This window comes from Myotis brandtii, unplaced genomic scaffold (assembly GCF_000412655.1).
Source record: "Myotis brandtii unplaced genomic scaffold, ASM41265v1 scaffold18, whole genome shotgun sequence".
Taxonomy (NCBI): Eukaryota; Metazoa; Chordata; class Mammalia; order Chiroptera; family Vespertilionidae; genus Myotis; species Myotis brandtii.
In genome coordinates this window covers 7,747,977-7,761,107 of record NW_005356674.1, presented here as the reverse complement: position 1 = coordinate 7,761,107, position 13,131 = coordinate 7,747,977, and the positions used below count along the sequence as shown (strand labels likewise).

The 13,131-nt window shown below is 38.2% G+C and overlaps 1 protein-coding gene across 8 annotated transcripts in view; it reads left to right on the top strand.

Annotated features, from left to right (window-relative positions):
• The window catches only part of ANKRD28 (ankyrin repeat domain 28), a 116,121-nt gene that overhangs the window by 49,075 nt on the left and 53,915 nt on the right, over window positions 1-13,131 (top strand). For 4 of the 8 annotated variants that reach the window (XM_005863619.2, XM_014537554.1, XM_014537551.1 and 1 more), the window contains one exon: window positions 11,173-11,243. The exons of 2 other annotated variants lie outside the window; for them this stretch is intronic. In XM_005863619.2, coding sequence (XP_005863681.1) covers window positions 11,173-11,243 — 71 coding nt within the window. Of the gene's footprint in view, window positions 1-2,796; window positions 2,960-9,753; window positions 9,858-11,172; window positions 11,244-13,131 lie in introns of those variants that run through there. 2 more of the 8 variants (XM_014537548.1, XM_014537553.1) reach the window with 2 other exon arrangements.

Here is a 13,131-nt window from a genome sequence, read left to right as displayed (position 1 = left end):
TGTCTTCAGTCTTCACTCTGCGCCTGCATATGCAAATTAACCACCATCTTTGTTGGGTTGATTTGCATACTCATCTGATTGGCTGGTGGGCGTAGCAGAGTGGCACCAATTTGCATGTTTCTCTTTTATTAGTGTAGATACTTATTGAGAAAGGATAAATGTGTTTAAATTGTGCCTATGTTACCAGATTGCACAGATATGTACATAATGAATACAGTTGGAGAAAGTAGTATCATTCCTTTGATATTTGGGAGAAGGAGCACTGAGAGAAATTTTGAATGGCAATCCTATTAAATTATAGCCTAAACAGAATTTTGCTTTTATAAATTCATAAAATTTTTAAAATACTATTTTTAATAACATTTATAATCATATGGGATTAAGTATAATTAAATGTGGACCTAGGTAATATTATGTTAGTTTCTCTATGAATAACTTTATCACTGATGCACTTCCTTGAACATAGCTGTTCTTCTATGGCTGCTAACTCACTAGTTTACAGCTAAAATTTACTAGCCATAAGAGCTGAGGGGGTTCAAGAGAAAAATTGGATTTTCTCATAATTGAAGCATCTTCTGCTTTAATATGAATTAATGAGATGGCAGGTTAATATATGGAATTTTCTTTACAATCATTGTTCAAGAAACAGTTTTATGTTAAGAAACAGGTAGGCTAGAAAAAGTACAGTTCTAGTTAGTTTACTGTCTAGGACTTTGGGTAAGAACTCTAGTGATGCATTTTTTCTTTTTAACACAGAATTCTGTTCATTTACTTTCATTTTAACATAAGAATTTTATGACTCAACATAGAGGGTGTTTATACTTAGGAGAAACTTTCCTAATGCTCAGTAACTTAATTTCTTCCTTTTAAAATAATGTTTGCACCAAGGATATTTAGTTGCTTATAAAAGATTGACTTCCTGTTATTTATGAGGAAGGTAGTCAGATGAGCCTTATGAGCACGATAATATATATCAGCTTTGAAATAAGTGTTTGAAATAAAGCTTGAAGTCTTTTGAATAACACAAATAAAGACTATATATGAAATTAACTATTGCACATGTATAAAAAGCTATTTCAACCCTTCTTTGAAAAAATACTTTTAATATTGTGTTTTACCAGTTTCATGAGGTAATAGCTCATGTAGCTATTTTTAAAAGGAAAAGTCAAAGCTCTAAATTAAGTAATTAGATAAAGAATATAATTAAGTACATGGAGATAAAAATAGAAAACATATTAAGCTGGCAGTGTAGAAAAATTTGGGGGAGATTGCTCTTGCCTTTAATTACTAATAACATGTTACATTTGGTTAGCCTTAACTTGTGTAATCTTAAGAAAATTAAGATTGTGAAATAATCTCCACATAGTTCTATTCTAGCATTATTCAAACATAATGATATGCTTCAATAAGAGCACACAATAAAGTAAGTTACTATAATTTCCTATTATGAAAACTACTTTGGTACCCCTGACAAGGTTATTTGTTCCTAAAATATTTCTTTAAAATGAAAAATAGAGTAAAAAAAGATTAAAATCATTCTATAAAGCCATGCTCTACCATGTTCCCATGGTTTAGGTTTTGATTATTTTCTGTTGAGAAATTAGGAAATCACCTCTAATTTGTTTTACTCTTGTGTTTTCACTGTCAGGAATTATGACTTTACATTCTTATGATCATAGCTAGAAGTCTGGTGCATGAATTCATGCACAAGTGGGGTCCCTCGGCCTGGCTGATGATTGGAGCCAATTGGGGGGTCTGGCCTACCAGGGGGAGGGACCGCAGCAGGTTGGCTGGGCGGGGGGAGGGACCGTGGGAGGTTGGCCGGCTGCGGGGAGGAATCACGGGAGGTTGGCCCCAACAGCAAGCTAACCAATGGCCAATTCTGCGAGGAATTGGGCTCCCTCATCCCTCCTGTCTGGGTCCGGGGTACGGGTGAACCAGATTCAGGGCTGTCAGGGCCCCAGCAGCAAGGTCTGGGTCAGTGCAAGTCATAGCTTCTAGCCAGTCATCTGGTCGTTCTGGACATTTGGTTATAACGGTCGCTTAGGCACACACACACACACACACACACACACACACACACACACTAGAGGCCCGTTGCTAGAAATTCATGCACCGGGGGTGGGGGGGGGGTGGGCGGGGGAGTGTCCCTCAGCCCGGCCTGCACCCTCTCCAATCTGGAACATCCCTCTCACAATCCCGGATTGCTGGCTCCTAACCGCTTGCCTGCCTGCCTGCCTGTCTGATTGCCCCTAACTGCTTCTGCCTGCCAGCCTGATCGCCCCCTAACTACTCCCCTGCCGGCCTGATTGATGCCTAACTGCTCCCCTGCTGGCCCGATCACCCCCAACTGCCCTCCCCTGCCGGTTCAGTTGCCCCCAACTGCCCTCTCCTGCCAGCTTGGTTGCCCCCAACTGCCCTCCCCTGCCAGCCATCTTGTGGTGACCATCTTATGATGGCCATCTTGTGATGATGTGAGGGTGGCCATCTAGTGACGACATCGCACGACACCACCTAGGCTTTTATTATATACGATAGATTCCTACTGTTTACCCCCTGCCCCAGCCCTCCACACACCCTCTGTCTTTATCCATAGTTTGTCTATTCCTAAGATTTTTATTTTGACATCTCTTGGTTGAGTAGACATTACCATCAAGTACTTTTTGTCTTCGTATTTTCAGTAACTCATGAATGCCATATTTCCTGGTATCTTACTTATTTGGGACTATTGCCTTTTTTAACCGAAAGGTAGATTGGCTAGTAATTAAATTCTCAATTCACACTTTTTCCTCTCAGCTTTGCAGATGTTACTACAGTGTCTTCTAGATTTGATTGAAAGTCATGGATCAAGCTCTTCTCTGCTTATCATTTTCATCCCCCTATACCACCCACCAACACCATGGTCACTTCTCTTCTGCCTGGATGCTTGTAGGAATCAGTTCTTTATTCCTGAAATTCAGTACTAACTTCATTAGGCTAAATCTAGTGATTATTTTTCCTGGAACATAATATGAAACTGCACTTTTAGTTCTGAAATTCAGATCTTTATTTTATTTATATCTTCCATTAAATCTTTGAATAGTCCATTCCTGTATGCTTTTTTATCAGAAACTTTTTCTACATGTGTTTTTCTACTAAGTTGGATCTCTTTCCATCTGTCTCTGTCAGCTTTTCTCTGATTGTAATTTTGTCTTTTCGATTTAGTTTTAGGTTATTTCCTTATACCTGTTCTTCCTTCATTCAACAAATACTTTAAGAGCATGTTCATATATTAGGCACTATTCTAGGTACTATGGGTAGAGCTGTGATAAAATAGGTGAAGTCCCAGCCTTCATGTAGTTACTAGGTATATTGGTTAATAATACGGATTTTGCAATCAAAGAAAACACGATAATTTCAAGAGAAACATCAAAAGTGCTTTATTCAAAGTAATGTCCATCGCTAGCTACACATTTCCCCCATCTTTCAGGTAATTTGTGGATACCGTCCCAATAGAACTTTTCTTGTTTTGAGGCAAACCATTCAGAGGCCCAATTTTCCACTTCTTTGTATGTTTTGAAGTGCTGCTCAGAAAGTACATGTGCCATCGATGGGAACAAGTGGTAATTTGAAGGAGCAAGGTCTGGTGAATACGGCGGGTGGGTTAATACTTCCCAGGCAAGATCTTTTAGTGTGTCTTTAACTGGTTTTGAAGTGTGTGATGGTGTGTCATCATGAAGCAAAATTACTTTGCTGTGTCTTCTGGCACATTCTGGTCATTTCACGATCAAATCATGGTTCAGATTGATTATTTGTTGTCGGTAGCGATCAGTATTAACAATTTCACCTGGTTTTAGAAGCTCATAATACACCACACCTTCCTGATCCCACCAAACGCAGAGCATTGTCTTCTTTCCAAAGCCATTTGGCCTTGTAGTCGATGTTGATGGTTGACCTGGATCAACCCATGATTTTGTGGATTTGGGATTCTCAAAATAAATCCACTTTTCATCGTCAGTCACAATTCGATGCAAAAAAGACTTTCGTGCAGTTGAAACAACATTTTACTGATGACTTTTCGGTTTTCCATTTATCTTTCGTTCAGTTGATGTGGCACCCATTTTCTTTCCTTTAAAATCTTTCCCATTGCTTGTAAACAATCAGAAATTGTTTGCTGAGCTACGTTTAATCTTTCTGCAAGTTGTTTTTGAGTTTGACACACATCTTCATCCCATAATGCTTGTAATTGTTGGTCTTCAAACTTTTTTGGTTGACTTGGACGTTCTTTGTCTTTCACATCGAAATCATCACTTTTAAAGTGTCTAAACCAGCATTCACAAGTATCTTGAGATGGAGCATGTTCACCATAAGTTTCCCGAAGTATTCAGCAGCTCTTTTTTTGGCACGAAATTTGACATTTTTAAGTGTAAAAATATCTATGATGTTAACACCTTCAGAAAATTTGACATGAAGTTTTGAAGCTTGTTGTCAATACAACAAAATAGCATACATATCAAACCCATATATATCAATATATGTGTAACTCCATCTATTGGGAAAAAAAATCCACATTATTAACCGGTACACCTGGTATGTTTGGGGGAAACTAATAAATTAATATATATATAGTTTGTCTTATGGTAATAATTGCTATGACAAAATTAGAATTGTATGTTGGGTGGAGTCAGTTGCAATTTTATATTGTGTTATCAGGAAAGGGTTAGTGATAACACATTTGAGAAGATAACTGAAGAAAATAAGGAAGCAAACCTTGTATACCATGCAGATATTTAGAGGAAATTGAGAGAATATCAAGAACAAATGCCATGAGGTGGCAGCATGATTGGGGACAGGTAAAAGGAGCTGTAGGAGATGAAGCAAAGAGATGGCAAGGTCCCAGATCATGTGTGATTTTGTACACTGTGGTAAAGACTTTGGCCCTTAAAGTGATTTTAAAAAACAATGGAAAGTTTTGATTGGCGTGACATGGTTTTTATTGTTTTTATTATTGTTTTTTTGTTGTTAATCCTCACCCGAGAATATTTTTCCATTGAATTTTAGAGAGAATAGAAGGAAAGGGGAGAGACAGAGAGAGAAACACCCATGCAAGAGAGAGACATGGATTGGTTGCCTCGTGCATGCGCCCCAGCAGGGGCTGGGAATCGAGCTTGCAACTGAGGTACATACCCTTGACTGGAAATGAATCCAGGACCCTTCAGTCCGAGGGCCGAAGCTCTATCCACTGAGCCAAACTGGATAGGGCATGGAGTGACATGATTTTTAAAGATTCACTCTGACTTGGCCTTCAGAATTCTTGGCTATGTTTTAAATTGTGTTCTCTTCTTTGTTGTTTGTAGACTTTTATCTGTAATTACTTTGTTTTTCTTTTTTATTCCCCTGACCTCAGCAAGTTCTCATCTCTTTGCATTGTCTTACCTCTTTCTTGGAACTTTTCTTAGAGGTTTCTCTTTAGAGCTTAATTTCTCGGAAGTTGTGTATAGATAGTAGTTTGCAAGTTCATTCTCTCCTTTCCTGGGATAATTTCTTTCAAATATTCCTATTACCTATATTTTGTTCAGTTTACTCTGCTCCCTTATATCTTTGTTCTAGTCCTGTGATGGATACTGTCTGATTCTTCATATCTTTGAGGAATATGCTCTCTAGAACAGCTATTTGCTGAAGAATAGAGTAGGGAAGGGCAAAAAGTGAGCATCAGTTAGGTTTGTTTTCTTCAAATAGCTCTCAGACCAAATGTGTTTTCTCTTAATCCTAGCAGTGGACTCTCTTTAGTTATTGATGTACTTAGGGTAATTGGGGTGACTTGGCAGCTCCTTAGATCACAGGTTCTTAGGGAGTGATCTCCTGGAGATTGGCTTTACCCTCCATCTTCAGCTGAGTCAGAAATAATAATAATAATAAAGATGGTCCCTCCTCTCACATTGCCCCACCTTGTTCTTCTGTGTTATAAAGTTAGAGTTCTGTAGGGAGCTTCTCTTATGGAGAACCCACAGTGCTCATTTGAAAGATTGTTAGGGATTCTAGGACACAGACAGCAGACAAAAGGGGACAGATGGACATACACACAAACACACTCTTTTAGAAGACTCAGTAGTCTTTCCAGGATGCGAAGAAGCTTCACTTGACTGTGTCCTTCCTCATTTTGGTACAAATGTCACTGTATTTGGTGGGAATTCTTCATAGTTTGGTTGGTGGTGGTCACTGTTATCTTGTTGTATTGAAGATGATATTTCTTCATATTCTCTTTTATATTTTGTTGAGTTATTTAGAAGAGTAATACTCTCTTTAACCTAAAGTTCAGAACTAAATTCATTGGAAATCAAATATTTATACATGATGCATCTCTGAGATTTGTTGATAGGGGTTTCATTTTTGAAATATTACAGGTAATCAAACTGGTGAATCCTTCCATAGAACTCACAGTAACACTAGAGTCTAGTAGTATTAATTTCACAATTATTATTGAACTAGAGGCCCAGTGCACAAACATTTGTGCACTCGGGAGGGTCCCTCAGCCCGGCCTGTGCCCTCTCGCAGTCTGGGACCACTTGGCGGATGATCACCTGCTGGCTTAGGCCCGCTCCCTGGGGGGATTGGGCGTAAGCTGGCAGTCAGACATCCCTCTGGCAGCCCGGGAGCCCTTGGGGGATGTCCACTTGCCAGCGGGGAGCAGGCCTAGCTGCAGTCGGACATCCTTAGCGCTGCTGAGGAGGCGGGAGAGGCTCCCACCACCACCGCTGTACTGGCAGTCGTCAGCCTGGCTTGTGGCTGAGCAGAGCTACCCCTGTGGGAGCACACTGACCACCAGGGGGCAGCTCCTGCATTGAGCATCTGCCCCCTGGTGGTCAGTGTGTGTCATAGTGGCCAGTGATTCCCAGTCGCTCTGCTGTTAGGGTCAATTTGCATATTACCCTTTTATTATATAGGATGGGGTGAAATAAGAGGAAACAATGATTGCTTTCTATATCTTAAATACTATACTAAATTTAGTTTTTTCATTTATCTCATTTTGTCCTCTTGACTCTAAGGAAACAAGCATTTAGAGATTTATGGCTGAAAGTTGTGCTACTGATTAAATTTAGAGCCAGCATTCAGTTCCAGGCCATCTGACTACAGAGTCTGTATTCTTAACTCTGTTATAATCTGAATGGCTTTTCCTCTCCTCTGCATTTTACCCTACACACATATTACACCCCCCCCCCCAAAACCCCCAGCATTTAGTAAAATTTGTGTAGGCAATGACTTTAGTGAAGAACTTCTGTTTTAAGGACTACATTTTTTTGGCTATCTAAGTATAGAAAATTTTATGGGAGCTATTTATTTACTGTTTGTACAGGCATACCTAGGAGGTATTATGGGTTCAGTTCCAGACCACAATAAAGCAAATATCTCAGCAAAGAGAGTCATAATATTTTTGTTGGTAGAAGGTCTTGCCTTCAATTTGTAAAAAACGCAACATCTATGAAGTATAATAAAGCAATAAAACAAGGTATGTCTGTATTTAAAACCAGAGGTTTAGCAGTACCTCAAACTTTTCTTATATTAGATGGTTAAATAACTGTATTGTATAAGGCATTAGTCACAAGTTCATTTGAATGGATTTTTATAGAAAATAGAGTTCTTGATAAGGAAATACAAATATTATGTTTTTGTTATTAGGAATCAGACCTAAAGTGTGTGACCCTTGAAAACCTACAATGCTGGTACATTAATTTGCTAGGACCGCCACAACAAAATACCACAAATTGAGTGCCTTAAACAACAGAAATTTATTTTCTCACAGTTTGGAGGCTAGAAGTCCAAGATCCAGGTTTTGGCAGGGTTGGTTCCTTCTGAAGGTTGTGAGGGAAGGAACTGTTCTAGGCCCTTCTCCTTTGTGGCTAATAGATGGTCGCCTTCTCCTTGTGTCCATCTGTACATGCCCGTTCAAATTTCTTCTGTTTATAAGGATACCAGTCATATTGCATTAGGACCCATCTAATGACTTCATTTTAATTTAATTACTTCTGTAAAGACCCCATTTCCAAATAAGGTTACATTCTGAGGTGCTGGGTTAGGACTTCAATATATGAATTTGGGGGGGCTGTGGATACAGTTCAATACACAGTATCTGTTGTCCATAGCTCCCTCTTAAATGATACAATGCAGCTGCTATTGTTTTATCCCCCAACATTACAGGTGGAAAATGGAAATGTAATTATCTATTTCACTCCCAACCTGAAAACAGAATCTGAAGCTTTGCCACTGCTTTTGGTAGGCGGCCAAAGGAAAACATTATTTCCAGTTTGGGAAGAGTAGTGAAAATACTTGGCTCCTGCCCCAGTTCACTGGTTATGGACTGTCTGCTCTATGGCTTAGGAGCAGAGAAGAGAACTATTCTCTGCAAATGGAAGTTTTAGAAAATTATTAGTGGTACTATTTATAATTATTACAAACACATGTGAAAAATTGAAATAACTTTAATAGTATCAACTATCAAGTATTTAGCCTAGATCAGAGGATGACAGACTTTATGTAAAGGACCTTACAGACACTCTGGCAACTACTCAATTCCTTTAATTTGAAAGCTACATATTTAACACTTAAATGAATAGGTGTGACTCTGTAGCAGTAAAACCTTATTTACCCAACAGGTGGCAGGCAGCCTATGGGCTGTAATTTGAAGATCCTTGGCATGGATTATAAAGATACTACTTCATCTATTTAATATTAAAGTAGAGCAGGGTGTTTAATAATATGAGATAATTTATTCTGAGTATTTCAGAATAGGATAGAATGTTATGACTCAGCGGTTCTCAACCTGTGGGTCGCGACCCCTGAAAATACATCCTGCATATCAGATATTTACATTACGATTCATAACAGTAGCAAAATTACAGTTATGAAGTAGCAACGAAAATAATTTTATGGTTGGGGGTCACCACAACATGAGGAACTGTATTAAAGGGTCGCGGCATTAGGAAGGTTGAGAACCACTGTAACTGGAAATGGATCTTACAGATCGTTTAGCACAAATCAAAGAGTTGGCAGTTGGTGACTGATTGTATTAGGGATCCAGCAGGTGGATCAGTTATCTTGCAGAATGAGACCTAGAGTCAAATGGGATACTCTGATTCAGTGCCTGACTTTAGAGCTCACTTTGCAGAAACAGGAGCTCCCTGTGTTGTTTGAACCTGAGGCCCGTCCTCTCTCACCCCAGTTTTCCTGCCCCATACACATAACACACACAGATGCACATACACATGTAGGAGGCAGGGATTATGATCAACAAATGAAGTCCTGGGCTGTGGGTAACAGCCCCAGGTCACACAGCCTATTGGTTACAGAACCATTATTAGATCACAGGTCCCACTCCTGGGCTCCTTCCACTAACCCCTGTCTCCCCACACGTCCAGACCTCTCTTCGACTGCTTTGCTGTCTAGAGCCCAGAATAGACTGATGTAAATAATCAGATTTTTTATTTTTTAAAATTATTTTCTGGTCTATGTCTAAATGAGCTAGACATTTATCTAATTCTGAAAATCTTACCTTAAATAACATTTTTATTAAAAAATCTATTCTTTCAGGGTATATTTTTATATGTATGAATTACTAAATGAAAAGATTGGGTAAGAGGAAGCTAATTGTCTAGATTTTTCTATATATCCTAACTATGGTATCAAATGGATACAGCCTATTTCAGTGACCCTGCTGTTGATTTTTGCTTGTTTATTCTCTTTTGCTTTTAACATATCAGAAATCTCATCATATCTCTACTCTGGAAAGGTGAATCTAAATTCAGATATTTGACAATGGCATAGATTTAGGCTGCAAATCTTAAGGGCATGCTCTGTTGATGTACATGGACTTATGGGAGAAGGTGAGTCTAGAATAGAAAGTTATTTGATTTTATACCATTGGGACTAACCATTTTGGATTTAATGTGATGTACTCCTAGCATTTAAGAGGTATTATTCTGTAAATGTTGGTTTGCAATAGTCATCAATGCCATATTCCTTAAATTGCTATCTTTATTGTCTTCTCAGCAGTGCTTTCTTCTACCATAGGGTCTCCCACTAACCTACCTTCAATAATTGAGATGGGGCTATTTTGTTTTCTTTTTTCCTGTTTTAATGACTAGGATCACACACTAGTTAAAGACCCATAGCTAGTAGTTTCTAGAGCTATACTTGGAGTCACTGCACTTGAATATTCCTTGGAACCTCACACTTAAAACAGAATGTAAACATTAGGAGGTCTGAATTCTAGCCTGATTTACTCTGACAATGAGGTGTTCACTCTGTCTGCAGTTCATCTAGAAAATAAGGAGGTTGGACTAGATATGTAAAGCTAGTTAAGATTTTGGGTATAAACCTAGGATTGCTGATAGTGCAGGCCCTTCACCAGTTCCTTTATACTTCTAAGAGCAGGGCTGTTTCTATTTGGTTGGGGCTTGGGTACCAAATCAGTGGATTTTATGGAGACACTAGATTTCCCCCCACGCTAAAAGTTTGCATTTTTATCTTGCTAAATGTATTTTCGTTCTATTAGGGATAATTTTTGTCTATTGACTTAATGATTTTTAAACAGCTATCCATAGTTGATTTTTTAAAAAATTATTACTTCTTTAAGCCTTTAGGTATTAAAGACATGTGGGTTGGTTCATCTCTTTCTTTCTCAATTTTTTTCTTAAGTTGATAGTGATTATATCCATTTTATGCAGTAACTTTATAGTACTAAGGAGTTTTTAATTGTCACTGGAAAACTATTTTGATATTATATTGTTCTATAACATGTTATATTCATTAGTAAAGAAATATAATGAAGACTTCTTAATGGCCTACATTTTATGTCTGAGTATTTTTATTTATTTAATTAATTTATTTGAGTTCCTAACACACATTCTAAAGTGGGGACTGATTTTTACTTTGGATATGCTCTGTATAAAGGTGGCTTTTTTAGCCTATCCATGATCTTTTATTTTTAATAAAAGAGCAAATTCCTTATTGGATAATAATATCAATTAAAAATAGTTTTGTTTTGTAATTTAAGGGTAATTTATTAGCAGAAAGTATTAAAGTGAAGTACTCATTTTTCAATTGTTATTCAATTTGGACTATATATAATTATTTAAGGAGATTTACTTAAAATATTTTATGTAAAATATTTCAATTTATTTTTTCTTCTTGTTGCAGGAGCTAGAGTTAATGCCAAAGACAGCAAATGGTTGACACCTTTACACAGAGCAGTTGCATCTTGTAGTGAGGTATGAAATTTCTCTTAGTAAATATATTGTATGTAAAAACATTAAGTAGGCTTGCCTGTGAGCTCATATTTAAATTCAATATTTTCAAAGGAAGGAAAAGCAACCAAAATTGGAGAGTCTGAAGTAGAGAGGAGTAGAAAATGTACTTCCTACAAGAGAGAAATTATTTTTCTATCTGTCTGGGTCCTTGGTGTGCTGTATGTAGCTGATGAACTATGGAACTTGGGTTTGGAGAAACTGGCTTTAGATATCACTTGCCACTTTCTAGCTTTGTGATCTTGGGGAGCAAATCTGAGGATTATTGTGAAAACTGAGATATAGTAACTAAAATATTTTAAACTCTGAAATTTCATGGTAATGCTATTAAGTTTGTGGTCAGCCCTCTTGTCAGGAAATTTCTTTAAATGCAGTCAAGGAAGAAGTAAATGTCATCATTGTAATCTATTAATAAAATAGTCATACCTACCAATTTCTTGAGAATATGAGTTAAAATTAGTGGAGTTCTCCCAGATTAAATCATCAGAAAGAACATTATATATTTCCAGAGATTGTGAAACAACCCAAAAATTCTTAAGGATTTTCTTTAATTATTTTAGTTAATATTAGAGGAAGATTGCAGATTCTACCCAGAGACTTGACTGACTGCTGACTTTTAAAAAAATTATGTACTTAGACTGAATTTAAGGGGAAGCTGTAGATTAGAAAGCAAGGACCCTAATAAGTTTCTTACGTCTGCTTTTCAACCTAAAAATTACTGGACTATGTAGTATTATTACTTTTTTGTAGGATTATGGGAAACACCTATAAAATGTGACCATTCCATAAAAATAAAATTTCGGTAAATCCTGAGGGTCATTTTTTTTTAAAACAAAAATCTCATAATTAGGAAACTGCTAGGAAACCTAGTCAAGATTATCAATTTCATGAATGTTCTTTTAATTATTCACATTTCATCCTGAGAGCATAAGAGAGCTTATACTTATTTCATTTAATAGAAAACATTACCACAGAGGGGTATGTAAAAGGAAAAATTGTAGGTAGCTTTCGGTTTATGTTTTTGAGATACCATGAGAGAAGTAAGCCCTACAGAGGATGAGTGGAGTAACTATTTTCTTAATCTTCCCAAGGACATATATAGCTAACACCACTGTGGGTGCATGGTAGAGAGGTTAGTTTATTTCATACAGTGGATGCCTGAAGGCTTAATTCCCTCACTGAGCCTGGGTTGACTGCTTCAGATTAAATATCCCAAGCTCCTCCTCAGCTCTCCTACAGTGAGTTTCTGTCCACCTGGTCGTATTGGCTGGCTGCCTCAGCTTGTATGTGCCACTGATTTGTAACTGTCATTCTTCAAGTATAGCATACACTTCAGCTTTCTTTTGGTGCAGAATATTCTGAATGAATTGATTTCTGAGTGTGAGGGCTTGTGTGTGTGTGTGTGTGTGTGTGTGTGTGTGTGTATGTGTGTGTGTGTGTTTTAATATACTTTTGCTAGAGGCCCGGTGCACAAAGTCATGCATGGGTGGGGTCCCTTGGCCTGGCCAGTGGTCGGGGCCATCTCGCCCAGTCCGATCGGGGCCGGCCAGGGGGAGGGACCATGGGAGGTTGGCCGTAGGAGTGCACTGACCACCAGGGGGCAGCTTCTGCATTGAGCATCTGCCTCTGGTGGTCAGTGTGTGTCATAGTGACCGGTCGTTCGGTCACTTAGGAATGAAAATTTTCTATCTACACTAATAAAAGAGAAACATGGTAATTGGCGTACAACCGCTACCCTTTTCATTGGCTAATCAGTGAGTATATGCAAATTAACTGTCAGCCAAGATGGCGGCCGGCAGCCAGGCACTGAAGCGAGCACAAGGCTTGCTTGCTGCAGACTCCAACGTTCCCC